We start from the raw sequence: 20,574 nt of genomic DNA on the forward strand, positions 1-20,574 counted from the left end.
AGTTTACACATTTAATTTATCTTCACAGTTAATTAATATTTGTTACAAAAGATTTTACAGAAGATTAAATAAATAACAACTTTTAATTAAACGTAGAATATTTTTATAAAAGTATCCGTGTTGAAGCTAAATCAATTTATCATCAGTGTAACAAAATGAACGATGATACATTAATTTTCATCATTTAATCCTTCAGTGATCATTATGACGTCATATAAACGACTTCATGATGGGCTTGCCCTTCACCGGCGAGCTGGCGGCGGTGGACAGCAGTTTGAGGTTGTTCTTCAAATGGTTGGTCTTGTTGCGGTGGTGGTGGGCCACGAAGGTCTTGGGCGGGCCGCAGTCCGTCTTTGTCCTCACCACGGGAGCCTTGTATTCGGGGAATTTCCCTAAAATTTCGTAGTTCCACTGCATTTCCACCGTCTGGAGCAAAAAGTTAGATTTTTTGTTCAAGTTTTAGTAAACAAATTAGATTATTTTTATTTGTGTATGTACACCAAACCTGTATACATTAAAAAAAAACCTAGTTAACTAAATGTCTTAGAACTTTGTAAAGTCACCTTCACAACCAGCATGCCCTTGTATTTTTTACCGATTTTGCAAGGAGTGAACGAAATGGTTATTTTGGTCCCTCCCTCCTCCTTTGTTGACAAATTTCCCACGCAAGGAGAAACTGCGAAACTGGAATCACTTTCTCCTGAGAAGTACGCTTCAAAGGGAACTGGGTGTCTGAAAATGCATTCGGTTCAGTTGACATATTTGATAAAAGTATTTAGAATTGTAAATCGTCCAAAGCAAGTTAATACTTTAAATAAAAATTAGATAGTAAAGGTTAGTGTCATTATTTGATCACACAAACTCAATAAAACAAACCAAAAGTCAGTTGAATACATAATTTTACAAATGAAACTTGTATAAAGTTCACACCAGATTGTCTATTAAACGTTAGCAATTTGAACAAAATGCAAATGAGATCACTTATGTAAAAAATATAATATCCTCAAAAAAAAACAACAACTGCTAACTGACTCTGTTTTGCTGTCCAGCAAAAAAGTGACCGCAGATGTTTGGCCCACCCCCTTCGATTCCACCACTATTTTGTCGTCAGGTTCCGGCTCCCCGGCCCTTATTCTCAGGGGGAACACCCAAGAGCCCCCCGTTACCGAGGTAACCAGCAGTTGGGTGATGTGACTGTTTGAATGAAATAATTGTTTGCACTTTGTTTGTTTATTTTATGAGTCAAATGAGTCTCAAGAAAATTAAAACTGAAGTTAATGAGATAGAATTAATTTAGAACAATAAACATTTTTTCAATTTTTCATCACTTTCTTAAGACACAAGTTTAAACAAGTTAAAGTGTTCGAAACTTAACCGGCTATAAAAATTCTTTTATTCAAGTTTAAAAAGTCAACTGTTAATATCAGATGATAGAATCTTAACCTATTTTTATGATTTTTTGTTTCATACTGTAAATTAAATAAAAACCTTATATAAACTAATGACATTGTCAAAAAAAAAGAGTGAACAAACTTCATAGGCAACATTGGAGAAAAATCAGCTATGAAAGTCAATATGACAATTCCGTTGCTTGGGTTGCGAGTTTTGCCCACTAATTCTATTTTGAGACAATTTTCTATTTCAATTCTGCTCTTGTCACTACCATAGAAAAATTCGTAGTGAAACTCTTCGTTTAATCTATGACCTATTTGAAAATTGAGCTTTATATTAATAATATAAAACAAGCTATTGTTTCAATTAATGAAAAAAATCTTTATATTATGGTAGTTGTTTTAGTGAAAATTACTTATAACTGTGAAAAAATATTATGACAAAAAATGAATAATTTCAGAAAATGTTTTTAGTTATTTTCATTTATAACTTCTCATGCCAGTCTAAACAAAATTAAAACAAAAATTTAGCACAACTAGTTGCTGACAAACCATCAAACACGTCAAAACTGAAGGGAGACTTGGACTTGTCGTCTTTACTGACCCGGATGAGTGACCTGCCATCGGCAACTGACGGTGTAGCGCCCACTAGTGACACCTCCAATCTGTCAGATATGTGCGACCTGGCCTGGCAAAACACCGTCGCCTCCTCTGTTGTGAAATTTTAAAAGTTGAAACTTCACCATGTCTTTAAATTGACTGTTTTAAACTTAAAAATTAACTATTTACAAACAAAAACATTTAGATAAATATAACAAGTGTTAGTTTTGACAATGCGTATAAATTGTGTACATAATGTGCGAATTTTAACAGTTGCTTTTCAATATAAATAATGAGTAAATTAAGAAACTCTTTACTTGTTTTAGCCACATTTAGCTGATTAACTAATGGTAAGAAGTTATATTTAAATGAAACTTTTACAAAACTTCGTACTTTCACAAACACAACAGAAACAAAAACACTTGGAAATTTACATCAAAAACACACCTCCGTTAGGTTTGTCCATTTTGATGTGAGGGATTCCGTGGACCGGGTACACGTATCTGATGGCCAGAATTTCGTTGTGGTGGTACGTGGGTTTTATGTGCTCGTGTTGCTCCCTCGACTGTATCGCTGTTGAGTGTGAAAAAAACAAAGTTCGTAACAAAAAGTATACCAAGAAGTAATCATCTGACGTTATGGTCGACAATATGAAGATTGTTTACGTCTTAAGACTTGTGCATCATTTTATGTCTAATTTAAAACGAGTATACGAATAGAAAACTTTATTAGTGAAAGAAAGCTATTCACAAACAAACTGAAAGTTCACTGTAATAATATAACCAAATATAAACAAACATATATATATAAAGATGTATAACAAACATACCAGATTGATGGCTGTTATCCTCGTATTCGTTTGGCCACATTCTGCCTTTCGTTCTTTTTATAGAGATGGCAATTGTTGCGAAGTATTTGAGCATCTAAATACAACATATCAAGTATATAACAGTAAGCACTTTAGTTAACTGTTGAAAAGAAGAGTATCTACAAACTAATTTAACAAAAGCTTTTACAAGTAAACTAGCTTTAAATCGTAGTAAATGAAAACAAAGGTAAAGTTTGGCCGAAATACTTAAGTTTTTATTATTTTTTCAACTAATATCGACGTAAAAATTACAAATTAAAATTAGTTGTGTTGGACAAGTAATATCCAATTAATCATTGCAACACTCACCCCGCTAGGATTGAAAGCAAAGGGGATGTCCACTGTTCCGTGGGGTTCCACCTCCAAATTGTGCTTTTGGTGGGTCAAAATGGAGAACGCGGGCTCTGTTGTCACGCTGCGTCTAAAAATTTTTTTAAGTTGTTATAAAAAATTTGTATTCCACTTATTTCCTTTATAATCAAAATATAGGTAAAGAGGCATAATAAACTTTTATATAACATAAACAATCAAAAAAAAAATCTTAATAATTTTGAACATAAAATACAGATCATAATAACAAATCATCACGTAATATAATTATAGACAAAAGTAAAAACAAACTGTATGATGGAAGATCTGACTTCTCTGAGCACCTGATCGTTCTCCGTCAACTTTATGTCGGCGACGACGGTGGAGTCGGTGGGGTTCATGAACTGGATGACGTTGGAGTTGCCGGACCCCACCGAGGCCGATATGCTGGTGGGGGGCATCAGCTTGGGGAGGAGGCCCCTTCCGCTCACGTAGTACACGCAGTCGCCCAGCTGCTTCGACTTGAACACCACTGAGTTGTGAACAAAAAAAAAAGCGGTGAAGTTTACTAGTGTTGAAATATTGTTAAAAAAAATCAACTACAGTTTATGTTCAATTTTAAACAACAAGATGCTCGAAATATTTCAACGCAATAGTTTTAATCTTTGTACAACACTTTGGTTAAATACCGAGCCGAAAAAACTGAAAGTTACCAGTAGACTTGTGGGAGTGAATCCCCAGCGAGGTCGGGGAGAACTGGATGAGGACGTCCACCGTGGTGTCCTTGGTAACCAGGATCTGCTCCCGCTTCTCCTCGCTCGTCACCGAGTCCTCCTGCACCAGGTAGTTGGACTGGACGTGGAAGTTGGTGCGGTTGCTGACCACAACGTCCACCACCATGTCCTCGGTCTTGCACATGTTGTGGATCGGTATCGACCTTCGGCAGAAGCTGCCTGTTGGGATAGATTTCAAAAAATTAAAAAAGGAATTGGATTTTTTTGTTGGCTAAACAATAACGCAACGCTCTGTGGTTAGATTGTGAGAGTTTTAAATCATATAAAGTACAACTTCGAAAAAAAGATTACGCGGGTATTTTAATGTTATTTAGATGTTTGCTGAGTTAATACCTATTACCTGTGCATTGGTTTATAACTAAAATGCGCAAATTTGTTTTTATTTTGTTGTATAACGAAATTTTTATCTACCATACCCGAAAATAAAGTACATTCTTACAATAAGTAAACTCGTTGATCTTAACAGACTTTTAAATGTGCAAATAAATTAAAACAGTTTACCAAGCTCGCACTCCATGGTGCGGAGGGACTTGGGCGGGGGAGTGGTGGAGCTGACGCTGATCTTGTACCAGAACTCTCCGCTCAGCTCGCTGTTGAGCACCAGTGACCCGTCCCACGCCCCCACCCTGATCGGGCTGAAGGTTATGGGGACGGTTCCGGGAATCCCGGGCATCAGAGTGAGCGTCTTCTGCGCCGACAGGTAATCGCCCAGAATTTCCACCTGAAGAAAGTCACGTGATTTTGGTAGTTTTAATAAGCATCATAAGGAAACAAGTATATTTGGAATTAATTTTAAAAAGCTCACTAGAGTTCGAAAGCTCATACTTGTTGTTTTGTTTGTTATCTACGAATATAAAGATACAAGGTAACAAGTTTGATTATCAGAATTATTATTTGATATCATGTTTCCGTGAACACGTTAGTTAATTTGATCTTCAAAAATTCTTACACTTATTTTAAGACTTCAAACAAACTATTGATTAAAAACTTCTTATTAGAAATTAAATTAAAATTCAATTAGTTAATATAAATCCTACTATTTTCAGTCATGGCTTTAAATTAAATGTTTTTTATAAATGAGGCTCACGCTGAGATCGAGTTTTTCGTTTGTGGGATTTTCAATTTTAACTTCAGTCGTCACAGACTTTTGCACCTCGCATTCTATTTGCACGTTTTTGATGAAGTCCGAAGGCACCACCTCGATCATCAAGGAGTACCAAATCCTATTGATTAAAAAAAATGTCATTTGTTAAATAACTTAAATTTAACACTACAATTTAGTAGCTTTTCAAAGTGTGTTGATACTTTAAATGACTTGACACGTTTTTAATGTCAAACATGAAGTAACTTTTATGTTTAGGAAGAAAAATAGCAATCATTACATACCTATTGAAAACAAACTAACAAATAAAAATGTAACACAAAAGTATGATATTATCTACAATAACGTTAGTTTGCTGAATGAGCATCTGAAATACCTTTTGCTTATAAAAAGTAAACAAACATTTTACATAGTGTAATTTATACTTACTTTAAATTTATAAATGTTTTCAATTATTTATCTACTGTGTAACATGTAAAAACAATTTGTTCAATATTAATCAAAGTTTTGTGAACTGTAAATATTGAAAAGAAGATATTTTTCTGTACACAAAAACATGCTGTAGTATGTAAAGTATTTAATAACAAGTTCAATTAATTTTTTTTTATTTGAAAAGACTTGTCAAAAGAGCTAAAAAAGCAAATATGTTTAGTTATATCATATATATATATATATATATATTATAAATTTGAAAAATTTGAAAAACTAAAAATACTTTACACCCCATTTAAAATATAATTTAGCATTATAACTAAATAAACGAGCACTGTACATTTGCATTAAGTGATTTCTCGTTAAAAGTTTTAATTCATATCAACTTAAGTACTGTACTTTTGAAATAAGATATTTTAACTTTTTCTATAGACGTTTGAACACTGAATTTTACAAATACTATGCATATTTTGAGTTATGTCAAACGGGAAGTTAAATTACATTAGTTTTCATCGAATATTCTAATTCGGTTAAAAGCTTCAAATGCGCTCGGATCTTGACGTTCTAGCTACAAATTTTCAAACAATTTATTTTTTAATTTTCAGTTCCGACCGAAGTTCAAGAACACAGACTCAAATGAACATTATGCAAATTAAAAACTGCGTCATACTTTTGCCCGTGCTTCCGGTCCGCGTCGGTTCCGTTCGGCACCTTGAAAACCGGATGCTCGTCGTGGTGGTCTTCGTGGTCGTCGGTCGCGTCGCCGTTTTCGGACTCGTCGTCGGAGGAGGTGGGGCCCGGGGGGTCGGGTCGGAGGGGGTCGTCGCACACGAACATGAGCACCCCCTTGCAGTTGCCCCGCTGCATCGGCGACAGCGTGAAAGTGAAGTCGCCCGTCTTGCGCGGCTGTTTGAAATGACGCGTGAAAAAATTTGGCAGTTCCTTTTATGTAAACAAAAATATTTAGTTTTGCAAGTTATTTTTGAACGAGTTAATAGCTGAACGCTTCTAACTCACTTCATTTTCAAACACAGAGTTCCAAATATAAACTTCAAACACAACTCGTTAATTTACTTATTTTCGTAAAAACTAAAGACTTTAAGGATATTAACCAACAAAAAACAAATTGAAAAAAGCAAGTTGCAACTAACGGGAACGACCAGGTTGGTGGGGCCGTCGAGGAAGTCGATGTTGGAGTAGACGTCGTAGTTCAGAGTCGCCTGCGAGTAGTTCGGCACCTTCAGCGTCTGCTGGAACGAGCCCCGGCACTTCACCTTGCACCTGATCGTTTCCACCGACAACGAAGTCTGGCCCACCCCCTTCAACTCGAAGTTGTGCTCCATACCGTCCACTCTGTATGAAAAAAAGTTGTACAAAAATTAAACAAACATTTAAAGAAAAATATTGTATTAAAAAGTCAATTAATTCACTATTGCATAGTGATCCAATTCACGAAAATAATTGATATTGTAGAAATAGTTTTAAAAAATTTTAGAAAATATTAAGTTTTAATGTTAAAGTCGATGAACTGTATTTATTCTTTCGAGTGCAAAACGTTCAAAGTAAAATTGTGATATTGCAAAGTGAAGTTGCTCACTCCTCGGTGGGTTTCCAACCTGTTTTTAATGACGAGGTGGCCGTTGGCGCAGCACTCGCTGGTCGGGTGGAACGTCAGCGGGTAGTAGCTGGTCTCGTGCGCCTTGACCACCAAATTTATCGGTCCGCTGAACAGGTCGCCAGTGGTCTTGCAAACTAAAAGCCAGTCGTGGTTCGTAGAGTTTTGCTGTTGAAAAAATAGCACGGTTTTTGTCAGGTTTTTTAAAAATATATAAAAAACATGAGTTTTATTTTGAGTTATAATTTTCCCATCAGTGAAATACATTTTTTATTCTCAAGAGTTATTTCAAAAAACTTAGTAGGTTCTTTTGAGCGTAAACAAAAACAAGCCAATAACTGTGCGGTGCCATATAAATAAATCTACATATAGAAAAAAAAAACAGCGCCAACTAACGATTGGAATGTTTTGTGTGAGGGGGGTGTTGGCGGGAGTGTGGAAGTTCATTGTGACGTTGGAGGGCTGCTGGTGGACCTCGCACTCGATACGGAACGTCCTGACGTCGGAGTGGGAGGTCAGGAGGAGGTCGCACGCGTACATCCCCGCCTGCTCGGCATAGAAGCTCAGCTCCAAGCCGAACGTGTCGTCTGGCTGAAACGTTGTTGAAACGCTCGTTTGAAGCAGCAATTGTTTTAGTTGTTAAGTTTTAGGAACTTTTTGTTAAGTAGATGCAAAAGTTATTTTGAAAAGTACGGGCTAAAATGAGAGTCAAACATGCTTGGTTTGAAACAAGGAAAGGCTGAAAAATTAGTATCAGCCTCGTTCATAGAGATATTTTAATGTTTCTACTAAGAGTAAAATAAAAATTAATTACGTCTACTTGGAAACGTTTTGTAAACGAAACCTTAAAAAAACACTGTCATGTATAAACTTTACTTAATACAATCCAACAAAACTTAATAGCGGCAATGTAATTGTTTCAACGCAACAAACCTGGCGGCTACTGTACCGCACGCAAGTGTTGGAAACGTCGCTACCCGGAACCTTCAGCACGGGCAACGGGGCCACGACGGTAGGGGGCGCCCTGAACTTGCCGTTGGTCACCCTGACCCGGTACTTGCAGCTGGTCGGCTGCGTGGGGAACAGGGTCTTGTACGGCTGCAGGGACTTTCTCGTCTGGCTGTTCCGGATGACCGCTTTTGCCGCCACTTTGCCGCTGTGCAGAGTTCCTGGATAATTTATTAGCGTTGAATTGTTTTGTTTATTATTTTAAAATAACCTATTTTTTAATCAGCAACATTTATTTATAATATAAAATATAATTGCCACAATTTTATCAATCCGATTGGATTACGATTATTCTAATTTAATTTACTGTTTCTCAGAGTTTGAAACATGCATACAAATTACTTTTACTTATAACATAAAAACTTAATTAAAATAAAGCTAGGTCAAGAATACGTATGTATTTTTGGTGTTATTTTATAATTAAGAAATTTTTCCACTTTAAATATTTGTTGATAAAGCTGCTTATGTTCATGGTCGTACAGTATAGTTTAGAGCTTATTGTAAAACGGCAAAAACAATTCAGCAATGGTGAAGATAACCGTAGTATTGTTTGTTACTATTATTTATTAGAAAATACATACTATAAAACTAATAATTCTTTAAAAGTATCTATTATTTATAATTCAATAAACAAAAAAAAAGGGCTAACGTTAACGTAAGTAAAAATTTTGGACCCCGCCTATGAAATCAACAAAATTAATTTGATTTGAGATAAAAACTATAAAACTTATACTACAGAAGATATTGGTTTTTAAATTACTACCATCTAAAATACAAAATACCGGTCAACGATCTCCTTCTCTGCTCGCACTTGCTCATGGACTGCTGAGCGGCAATCCTCAGCGCTTTCTCCTTGGCAGGGTTGATCACCGGGATGTTCAGAACCTCGCTTATCCGCTCGTTTACCTGGCATTGCCAGTACAACACGTTCGGCTTGCAACCTTGAGAAATAAACACTTTAATTGTATGTAAAACTTACACAAAAATACCATAAATAGATGCAAGTAATACAACAACCTGCATTTACAGCTAAAAAAACTTAGAAACTTCAAGAAAGTGTATAGTCTTTAATAAAGGACAACGTTTTCAAACTATTTTTTTTATTTTTAACACCCGACTAGTACCTCTGAGCTTCTTGGTGTTCTGGTCGAGTACGGTGGTGTGACTCGAGTTGCGGTTCAATTTGAGCTGGGTGGGGACCGGCAGGAGGGCCTCCCCCTCAACCGCGTACACCATTTCGCCCACTTGCTCGTTCACCAGCAGGATGGTGCAGAAGTCCTTGCCCATTGCAAACGGCAAATATTTTATCTGTACAATTTATTTTATTTATGTATATACTTTGTAAGTTTTAAGTTAAAGTTATCTATTCTCTATGGGTGGCAAAACGTTGTCAGAATAATATGGCAACTAGGTATGAAAACGGTTGTTTTGATTTCTAGTTAGTTTTACTCGTCTGGAAATCTAGGATTTAACGCCTTTTTGCGTAATATCTCATTTTAAAACTTGATAATGAACAAAAATTAATATCATAAACATTTTTTTCTATCAATATAATTAGACTAAGTTTTTTAAATCTAAACAAACACCAACCAAAATATTTTTCTTCTCCCCGGCCTCCATGTACACGCTTGTGACGTCACAGTAGAAGCAGGGCACGTCGCGGTGCCTCCTAGCGCGATCCTCCTCCGGCTCCGTGTTGGCCGTGGTTACCACCTCCGTCTCGTCCGTGTCGAACCTGCGCTTGGCCTGGTTGCCCCTCCGCTTCGCCCCATTGGCGCCCTGCGGCTTGACGGGCGGCGAGTTCTGCTGCTCCTTCTGGAGCGGGTTGATCTTCGGCTCGCTGACGATCACCTTGAACTCGCACGCCTTGTGGAAGATGTTGCACACCTGTTTGGAGTTGAGGGGTTTCTGGTGGGATTGTAAACTATTTTGTTTGGTGTTTTAAGCTAGTTACATTAATAAATAAAAGATTTCAGAAAAAAAAAGGCGAAATTACCTGTATAACCACAAACTAAGTTAGTTTTCAAAAAAGTAAAACAATAAAATAATTTCATTCCTATTTAAAAAAGGTTAAGTTGATTAGACTACAGTATTGAAAATGCCTAAAAATATGCTGTTTTAGAATCTATAAAATTTGATTTTTTTTGAGTACCTTAAAAACCTATGATTTAAAAAATGAATATCTTAAACAATTGTGTTTTTGAACTTAAACTTTTATTTTGATTTTAAACAGTTGCTTTAAAAATAAGCAAAATATACAAAGAATATTTTTACTAGAAAGATAAACTAATACATTTGACGAAATAACTGTAAAAACATTTTTAAGTAAAACGAAACACGAGTTGTGTATAATCAATAGCTAAGTTTCATTAAATTGTTTAGTTAGTTTTCTATGCCACATTAAGAAAGGGTAAATAGATAATTTAATTTGATTTGTTATTAATCAATTATTTAAATTAGACAAGATTTATACAAAATTCTTAAATCAGTCCAGAACATAGTCAATTTTTTATTTGTGACTTTTCATATGCATCAATAATTTAAAAAAAAAGATAGTTTAGAAAAATCTACAAATGTATTGCATATTAGTTAAGATTGTTGAACTTAACTAATATGCAATAAATTTGTAGATTTTTCTAAACTATCTTTTGTTTTTTTTTTTTAACATTTAAAATAGTAATTTGTAATATATAATATAGCAAAACAATTAGGTTTTGCATTTACAAATAGCAAATGAAAATAAAATTGTTTTAGCATACTTAAACAACGAAGAGTTAAAAAGCAATAACTTGAATTTCAATGTTGTACAGTTAAGTTAAGATTTTCATTATTACGTCATTATTTTTTTGCAGCATCAAATGTGCAATTGCAACCAGTTAGAATGAATTTATTTGATAACACAAATTACTCTGAATACTAACCACATTTAACTGGATTTTTTGAAATGAGTTCCCATGCGAGAAGTGAGTTCAAATCACTTTCAGAATTAGCACTAGAACTTCATAACGTTTCATTAGACAGTCACTTTACCGATGAAACTATAGAAGCGATACGAGAACAAGACGACAATGTGTTTACTGAATTAAAAAGGAAAAACGAAAAGGTTTTGCAATATAAACTTACCCAAGACAGTTACCACAAATCAGCTGAAGAAGATGCAAATGGTGGAAACAATGTTGCTTTAAATTCAATTGACAAACATGAGTCTTTAGAAGAAAAAGATACAAAAAAATTAGATGAACAAGCTAAAATCGGTGCACTTAATCAAGAATCTTTAGAAGAAAATGAGCTAAAAAATGGAGAAAGCCAACTAGAAAAAAGTAAAGTAAATCAAAGTTTGGACACTACTTCTCTTCAAGAAACAGAACAAACATCAGAAAGTCAGCTAAAAGCATTAAAGACGACAAAGTTCACATTGAATGTGCAAAGCTACGAGCAAGACGACATCATAACAGTTAATGACGATATTTTAGAAGTTCAACAGAAAGAAGACTTTGTAGGTTTAGACACTCAGCTTAAAGAAACTCAGGAACAAATGACAGCGGACTTGTTGGGGCTTGCCAATGAAACAATGGAAAAAGTCAAACGCGCAAACAGGTTTCAACTCACGGACGTTGACGAAGTTCCTGAGTGGATCAGCAACCCAGAAATTAACGTGGAAAACCTCGACGTGGATCCTCTAGTTCAGAGTAACTTGAGCAAGATTTCGCTGCACCTACAGTCGGTCAGGAGGGAGCAGTCTTCCAGTTCTTCGGGTTTGTCTTCTAAAAAAACGACATTGTCGAGCATTTCGGAGGAGAAAGAAGAAAAGAAGTTTACAAGAGAGGAGCTCGAGGAGATGTACTGGGAAGAAATAAGGAAGCAGAGCGAGTTGGTGAAGGAAAACACGCAGGTGCAGCACCACCTATGCAAAATACTTAGGTTACATATTCAATATTTGTTTATATACTTTGTTAAGGTTAATTATGATTTTGCAAGGTTAGTTTTTAAGTGCATTGCCAAACGTAACGTTATTATCAAAATTTTAGACTTGTAATGATGAGTAAGCACATCTATTCTAAAAACCAAATAAGGTATATATAACTATCTTCGAAAAAACTAATAGCTCAATTTGTATAACCCACGATCAAAAACAAACACTTATAGTCCTTTTATGTATATAAGAACAGTAATAAACTATGATGTGCTAGTTCCTCGAGTTGACCAATGTTTTAAGAGATTTGTTTGTGATTTTTTGTTTTGATCTTAACTTCGTAAATACATAAACACATATCAAAAAAAATTGCTTTGTTTTATATATTTTTTGAAATAACCTTGGTGCCTTTGTCCATAATTAAAAATAATAATTGACAAAAATTAAAAAAGGTATAAAAGTTTGAAAATGGTAGTTTTTAACCAATCTAAGCTAATCAAATTAGACATTTTTTGTTTACGCTTAGCAAGAGTCATTTCACGTGCACAGGAAAAGTAGACGGGAAGAGTTTACGATCGAGCACCGCGTGGACAAGGAGAAAGACGACGAGCAGGGGAAGCGGTTCATAGCCAAGCTGATCAACTACGACCTGCTGAAGAAGCGCAAGCTGGCGGACGAGAAGGAGCTGGTGGGGCTGCAGGCCAGCTTCGAGGAGCAGTCGACCGACAAGGTGCGGGACTGCTTCGAACTGTGGAAGAAGATGTGCAAGAAGCTGGTGAGGTACTGCCGCGAGGCCAAGTACGACAACTGCGCGCCGCTGCCGCAGCAGAGGCTGGAGCACCTGATGGTGAAGGAGAGCAACAAGTACGAGCAGGTGAGGAGGGTGAGGACGATCAGCATCAGGGTCGGCCACCAGATAGACCGGCTCAAGGCGAAGATCCGCGAGAAGAACGCCGACGCGGACGACGTGAGTCTGCTGGACCACGAGCAGATGAAGATGGAGATCCACCGAATGTTCGAGACCCTGCAGGAGCGCAACATCAGGATCGAGGGCATCAAGGAGGGCGTGCGGAGGAACGTGATCAGGGCGGCGCACATCAAGGAGAAGGTGCAGATGCAGCGGGAGGAGATCGAAAGTATGCGGAGGCGGCGGGGGAAATTAGAAGAGGACATACAGGAGCACAGGCGGAAAATAACCCTGCTGAAGCGCAAGAGGAACAAGGTGAGGAGCAGGAACTCAAAGCTGCAGAGCAAAGCCGGTTTGCTGCACCTCCCTCTCCTCATTTCCGACTACGAGATGACGTACGACGACATCAGCGACACGAAAAACAAAATATACGATCTGAAGGAGAGCTACCGGAGGACGGACGAGAGAAGGCGGAAAGTGAGGAAGAGAATTCGGAGCGTCGAGCCGAATCCGGTGCGCAGTTCAGTGAGGAAATCTTTTGATACCAAACTGCCGCTAATCATCACTTGATGTTTTTTTATTAATTTTTTATGACCATTTTTAATTTTTGAATTTAATAAACTTTTTTTTTACTTGAAAACATAGAATACTATCTCAAACCTTTACTATCTAATTCCAACCTATTTTTCTAGTTAAACTACTTAAAAAGTCATAATGAGATTATTATTATGAATTCAAAATAGGTTTAGTTACCAAAAATTTGTTTTTATTTTCTAGCACAATTCGAACTCAATTACGTTAGTAACCCGTTTCCCAAGTGTTTGAAAATTTTCAAAGTTTTAAACTTAAAGAAACGTTTATAAACACCTTTTAAAGCAATTTAAAAAAAATGATTTTTGCAATCCCTATCTCAATTAAACATATAAAACAAAACAAGTATAAGCAAAAGCTAGATAAAACTATTTGAACTTTAACATATTGTAAGTGCACTAAGTGATACTGTATTTATTAAACGCATAATAATAAAACTGGTTTAGGAAAATTGAATCTTACAGCGCAGAAAAAATGCTATAAGACAAATGCCGGTCAAGTTTTTTATTTTATTTTTTTCTTAATTAATTTACTCACAATAATTTTTATGAAAACTGAAAAGTAAGATAGAACTGAACTGTACGCAAACGTTAAATTTTATTTTCCACAATTTATTTTTAAACAAAGAATATATACTCCGAAAAAAAACTAAGACTAAAACATGAATTTGAACAGTTGTTGTTAATTAACAAACATGCTTATATATTTTAAGATCTAAGAAACTGTAGTTCACTTACTTTTTTAAACTAGGTTGATATAGGATGTTTTTTAATTATAATGACAGCTGAATAAAACAAAAAAAAAAGACTGAGCCTTAAACGTTTTTCAAAACGTTGGGATGTGGTATAATAAAAAAAAAAGAAAATACTTACTATAAAATATTGATAGTTGGGATAGAGAAACGCTATTATTTAAAAAAAGCTATTTCTATACCTTAAAAGTTGCTGTTACAAAAAACTCCTCGACAATTATAGAAATTTTTTCTATAAACATTTAGTAAACATTAGAATAATTTTAAGCAATAAACTAACTAAAAAAGAGTTTTTTTAATTTAAAATAAGTTAAATATAGTATTTAAATTAAATTTAAAATAAATTATTTTACACAACTTATTGTCAACATATAATTGAAAAATCTTTTTATTTTAATCTATGTGTATTTTTAAATTTTTTATCACCTATATCTTGATGCTTGCATTAAAAAGTTGTAACTATTATTTTCGCAGATATCTACGCAGGGTTCCTACTAAAATTATATAAAAAAATTATAGGGAAATTTATAAAGTATAGCAAATTTATAGGGAAATTATCAAAAAAATAACAATGAATTTTATACGTTACGAACATACTTTTAAAGTACATAAAGTAAAATATGTCATTAACCGTTTATAAGCACAGTCTTAATAAGAAATTTACGAAAGTTTGAGGGTTTTTGAGCTCTAATTTTAGTTAAGTTAGCAAACTTTAGATAAATTAGATTTAATATAAATAAAGATAATTTTATCCGCCAGGTGGTAGCATGGAGTTATAGCTTTTTACTGAGATTGCAAAGATTTAGATTTAAAAAATACTTAAAACATTTTTTATGTGCTTTTCACCACGCGGTGTCACTGTTTTGGCTTTCAAATTTCAATCATCAACAAAAAACAAACGTAATTCATAGGGATTTCTAGGGATTTTCACACAGTTTTCAATTTTTTCTAGGTATTAATAGGGATCTTTCAGAATATTGCGAATTGGTAGGAAATTAAAGTGATTCATAGGGAAGTGGGAACCCTGTCTACGTGTAAACAGTTAAAGATATTTAAATAAATAATACAACTATAAAACCAAATAGATCATATTTAGTATCTAAAATTATTTTCACAGCTTTATTTTTGATAACAAAAAACTTAGTAATATCTTGTTAAATAAACAAATAAAATTTAAGGATTTAAATAGCTTAAAAGTTCCACGGTGAATTTTGTTAATAAACTATCTATAATTACGTTTACAGTTGATTTTGTCAAAACTTCTTATAATCTTTTTTAATGAACAAAATTCTAAATAAAGTAACTTCTATATACAATTATAAAATCAATCTTCAGTCTTAGATTAAGCGAAGATGCAAGGATAATTTAGATTGGCAATTAAAAGCTTAAAATTTTAATCAAAATCTACTAAGTCACGAGTGTACCATAAAACACAATATATTAAAACTTAATTTTTTTAACGAAATTGAAATAAAAAGTTTAGACGTTGAAGTAATCTAATGTAAATTCCCATTGTACAGCCTTTAATTCAAATTATCATTGTTTAACATCACTACAAGTATTTATACACTCTAGTTTTTATTTTCATGACCATAAAAGTAGCTATTACATTATACTTCTTTAAAGTAGTTTTGTTATATACTAGAGTAGTAAATAAAATTTCAAGGGTATAACAATTTATCAAGTTCTGCATCATTAGAGTTTGTAAAAGTTTATTGGTATGTTTGAAACTTACTTATCAAAATACTTAAATTTCTCCTGTCTACCACAGATTTTAAAATCTAAAACTAAATCAATCTATTAATGTCGTTTATATTTTATGCTTCAACAATAACACATAAAATACTTGTATAAGTTAAATTTATAACCTTTCAAACTTAAGAAGCTATTTTATAGTGCAGTTTTTCATTATTATTCCTTTTTTTACTTAAGTTGCTAATTTATTTTAGAATAAAACAAAGTTTAAATCTAAAACTATTATTTTCAAACGACTTACGGGCACTTGCACGGGGGCGATCTCGTAGCAGGGCGACTGGCACGGGACGATCCTGATGGGCTGCACGTCGTTGACGATGGTGGACAGCTCGAACACCAGCGTGTCCCCGACCATGTACTGCTGCGACATGCTGAGCTTGGACGCGTGGTTCGTGTGGTTGGTCTCGATCTGCGTGGGAAACTCGAACTTGGACGTGAGAACGAGGTAGGCCTCGGCCGGCCGCAGAAGCCTGGACCGGAAGGTGACTTCGACGGGAGTGTAGACCCTGTGCGTGTATTTGTGACAAAAGTGAAACAAAGTGCATTTTTGAAAGCTAATCCTTTTTGTTTTGGTTTTGATAAGGTAAAAAAAATGCAATGCGTTGTTCCAGAGTGGTGGTGAAAATCTTTCGTAGTCGGCAGGGAGGTTCATCAGAAAAAGCCTTGCGCAAGCCGCGTAATTAAAAAACATTTTACCATAAAAATTACCAACGACTTTTCAAAAGAAAACTATAACAAAATATTCATTTAATAAGTACTGCTGCTCAGTGTACTTAAAATTGATTTCAGATTACATTTGATAAAGCACATAATTCATTTTTTGCTTTGCATAAATTGATTTTAAGCTAAAAATTACATCGCGGGCCGTATGTTGCTTGAACCTAGCTTAAAATATTTTTTTGTTATGTTGAGTGTTATGTCTTGCTTTAAAACTGAGCCTAATTATATATTAGTACTCACTTAAAAGATTATTTTAGCTTATAATAACAAAAAAAGTTCGACTACTTCATATTTTATATACCTGGCCAGCGTATGAAGCTCCTTGCCATCTATAATATGAAAGTCATTTGAATCTCTACCCACAATTTTGCTAATGTACTTCACCGGCTTGCCAGCTGAATTTTGCACCATTACCTAAATGCATCATTGCAAAAATATAATAATTTATTTACAATTTAACAATTACAAGTTTTTTATAATAAATATAAAATACAATTTAACATTTTATAATGTTACTCGGAGACCTATTAAGTGCATATTACAAAGTTGTTAAATCATTCTGCTATATGCTTAATATTTATTAGATATAAAGACACAGATCTTATTTAAGTTTGGAAAGTAGCTTAAACTCATCCAAAATTTAAATACAAAACCAACCTTTCTTTTAACGGTTCCTCCCAGAGATCCGAGAAACTCAACCTTGGCTTTTGGCAGGAAATCAGGTAATTGTTGATACAAATACACGCATAACTGTTTAATAAAAATTTATAAAATATAAAACATTAGCCGACTGTTAGGAACAAAAATGTAACACAACAATAACTGTAAAAATTTAGAATATTACTAGCACTATAATTCTAAAACCATAATTTTAGAATCTCTTAATAAATCCATGTAGTTAAATAAATTTTGCATGTTTTTTTACTAACTTAAAGTCGTTGTACAAAAATTTACTGCTGGTGCTATCAATATAATATAAAAAATAAATTGATCATACAACTTACTAAAAAATTTCAAAAATGACCAATGTTTCAAATGTCTAAGTTAAGCACGTTTCTTTTTTTAACACACATGTTTCAAACACTAACAAACAACATTGTGATGGGATTGGGATCGGTGATGTCAGTTGCTTGTATCTGGTAGATGAAGCTGAGCGACTTCATGGCTTTTATGAACAGCAAACTGTTGTGGAGGCACTCTTCGGCCGTGGTGGGCGCAACGTACAAATCTTGCAACACTTCTTCTTTCTATCAACAAATAGTTATGGAGGTTAAATAAACAGTAACATACGGCTGTAAATCAAATGAACTGTGAAGAAGTAGATGTTGTTTATATCAAGTATAAATTATTCGAAAGTGTGTCGTTACAAAAATAATAGATTAAATTTATTATCTCCCCTAAAAAACATTCTTTCATGTATTAACTTAATAACATTTTTCGTAAACTTTTAAGCATTAGTTTAAGTGTAAGATTAATTTTAATTAAATCTTAAACATAAAATATAGTATTTCTACCAAAAATTCACTATTAAGTTGAACTTTAAACCAAAACACCTCAAGTTACTTTGCTATCTCAAAACACCTTATTAATCCGAATGTCATAAAATTAAATACTTTCAAATGTTTATGATGTTTGTAAAAAGACAAACGGACGCAACGAACCAGCCAGGGACAGTAGACTCCGAGGGCGGCGCACAGGACCAGGCCGTCCAAGAGGTCGGCGTCAAAGTTGACGACCCACCGCGACGAAGGGGGCAGGCCCTCGCTGTTGGTGTAGGTTTTGCAGAAGTGCGCGTAGCAGTGGTTCAGCCACGACAGAACTATTCGCTCGCTCAAGCTGAAGCGGATTGAAAAGTAAATTATGTGTGTGTGTGTGAGTTTTTGTAATAAACAATGAAAATACTTATAAATACATATAAAATCACTTCTATCAACATTCTTTTAAACAAAATACGTTACTTTAAATGAATAAAAGTTCAATTGAACTTGTATGTGAAGCGCTACTTTTTATACATTTATATTTCAAACATAGCAGGTGTACCTGTAAATATTGCTGGACGCCAGCTCCGGGTTGATTGGCGGAAAGTTTGTTCCTTTCGGAAGCGGCTTCAGCTGCAAATAGTTTTGGTAATTCACTCTGGACAGAATGAAAACCTGGAAAGAAACGTCAGTTGTGGAGTCGAGAATTTGTAAAGACTTAATGTTATTGCAAAAAAAACTTGCTTTAATAAAAATAGTTAAAGAAAAAATAAACAAAAAAGAGTTGCACATAGCCTCATCAATAAAAACTACTTTACATGGAAGACAACTTGCGGTGATTAATAAACTTAAAAAGCAGTATATACGACGTTTCAAACACTAAGAATTATCGCCTTGAAAACAACAAAACAACTGAACACGTCTTAGCAACTCTCCAACACAAACGAAACCTTGTATATCTGAATGAGCAGGTCGCACCACGCCTTCTTGCTGACCAGGTGGAACGTGGCCTCGTCGAACTCCTTGAAGTCCTGCCGCTTCAGCACCTGCATCGACGACAGCGTCTCGGACGGCGCCCCCACCGAGTCCAGCTCGTCGCTGTCCCTCGACTCCACCGACGAGTCCGACTTGGTTTCGTGGGGCAGGGGGGGCGCGTCGCACCTCACCTGGCCCTTCAGCCGCGCCCAGCTCTTGTAGTCGGTGGGGTTGAGCAGGTGCTCCGGCCGGATGCTCGCCACCGATCCGCCGTTCGCTCTGTGAAATTCAGTTTTGGTTGAACAGCAAAGTTGTGCGTGTGTGTGTGTGTGGGGAATAGTTACTGTATGTTAGGTAAGTGTCTTTGATGAGAGCTTTTTTAATGCGAGATTCGTATTAGAGTTATAAAAGTTCTTTATGGTTAAGTTACTGAATGCGCTTGAACTAGCTCTAAACTGAAACTGCTTTGGCTCATACATTTCGGTAAAACAGACAAGTAGTTGTAAATTACCTGACAAATGTTATGAGAGTGGCGTGTTGCCAGTGAAGTTGCGTGATTCTTTCTTTCGTGTTGCTGGGAAGCGGAGAATTGACCGAAACTCCTGGCAGTTGCCTGAAGTTTTTTAAAATTAAACTTAAACAAGTTTTTGATTACGAAGCAGAGAGTATTAGAAAAAATTCACTGTAGAATTGTATAGTGTTTTTATCTTATAATAGAGAAAAGTATTTATCTGACTTTGTGAGGTTCTAGTTCTAAAAAATTTATGAATTAATAACCTTTTAGCACTATTGAATCGGTATACTATCAAAATCCACTCGCGTTTCATAACCCACCCAATTTTTTATTTTATTTTCTTAATTTATTTTATATATTTTTTTTTTCACTATCATTGTTACCCCTAACCCTTACCTTCGATCGGTAAGCGATTCTCGAATTTGGCTGGGTGGATTTTGAACGTGTCCCATTAAGTCATGTTTAACTTATAGTTTAATCAAACAACCAAGCTACCTTCCAGTCAAGTGGGAGATCATGTCGTACAAGGTGTTGGAGTTGGTTATCGCGGTGCTGGAGGAAGTTTTGAAGTTTTCCTCGTCATACCTGCACGCGTATCTGCTCGTTAGGCTGCAAAGTTTTGTGAACGTTCAGTCAACAGTTTCAAATTAAAATTTAAAGCACTTTGCAATTTAAAAAAAAAATATGGCGATCAACTGCTTAATCTTTAAAGAAGATCAACGTTTTGAAATGTTAACTTAATGTTTTGGTTGTAAAAAATTATCATTTGAAAATAAACAGATGGTGTACGACTCGATGACCGAGATGTCTTTTCGCACACCAGGTCCTTAAACCAAATTTGTTTGTGTTCA

At 35.0% G+C, this 20,574-nt stretch overlaps 1 protein-coding gene across 1 annotated transcript in view; it reads right to left on the bottom strand.

Moving 5' to 3' along the window:
- Positions 1–210: 210 nt before the first annotated feature.
- Positions 211–20,574, bottom strand: part of LOC145846543 (cilia- and flagella-associated protein 47-like) — a gene marked incomplete at its 5' end in the record, with an annotated part of 37,966 nt that continues 17,602 nt past the window's right edge. Inside the window, 29 exons of the mRNA XM_082953264.1 lie at positions 211–426; positions 564–732; positions 1,033–1,194; positions 1,534–1,705; positions 1,944–2,102; positions 2,439–2,564; positions 2,821–2,914; positions 3,169–3,280; positions 3,481–3,700; positions 3,882–4,121; positions 4,464–4,683; positions 5,050–5,185; positions 6,167–6,402; positions 6,648–6,849; positions 7,113–7,279; positions 7,508–7,702; positions 8,045–8,280; positions 8,902–9,060; positions 9,244–9,427; positions 9,710–10,006; positions 16,278–16,542; positions 17,058–17,170; positions 17,414–17,506; positions 17,845–17,999; positions 18,414–18,592; positions 18,797–18,909; positions 19,185–19,488; positions 19,721–19,822; positions 20,219–20,332. Of these exons, the coding sequence (XP_082809390.1) occupies positions 211–426; positions 564–732; positions 1,033–1,194; positions 1,534–1,705; positions 1,944–2,102; positions 2,439–2,564; positions 2,821–2,914; positions 3,169–3,280; positions 3,481–3,700; positions 3,882–4,121; positions 4,464–4,683; positions 5,050–5,185; positions 6,167–6,402; positions 6,648–6,849; positions 7,113–7,279; positions 7,508–7,702; positions 8,045–8,280; positions 8,902–9,060; positions 9,244–9,427; positions 9,710–10,006; positions 16,278–16,542; positions 17,058–17,170; positions 17,414–17,506; positions 17,845–17,999; positions 18,414–18,592; positions 18,797–18,909; positions 19,185–19,488; positions 19,721–19,822; positions 20,219–20,332 (5,140 nt within the window). The remainder of the gene's footprint in view (positions 427–563; positions 733–1,032; positions 1,195–1,533; positions 1,706–1,943; positions 2,103–2,438; positions 2,565–2,820; positions 2,915–3,168; positions 3,281–3,480; positions 3,701–3,881; positions 4,122–4,463; positions 4,684–5,049; positions 5,186–6,166; positions 6,403–6,647; positions 6,850–7,112; positions 7,280–7,507; positions 7,703–8,044; positions 8,281–8,901; positions 9,061–9,243; positions 9,428–9,709; positions 10,007–16,277; positions 16,543–17,057; positions 17,171–17,413; positions 17,507–17,844; positions 18,000–18,413; positions 18,593–18,796; positions 18,910–19,184; positions 19,489–19,720; positions 19,823–20,218; positions 20,333–20,574) is intronic.

Source organism: Thalia democratica, unplaced genomic scaffold, assembly GCF_965202585.1.
Source record: "Thalia democratica unplaced genomic scaffold, ktThaDemo2.hap1.1 HAP1_SCAFFOLD_496, whole genome shotgun sequence".
NCBI lineage: Eukaryota > Metazoa > Chordata > Thaliacea > Salpida > Salpidae > Thalia > Thalia democratica.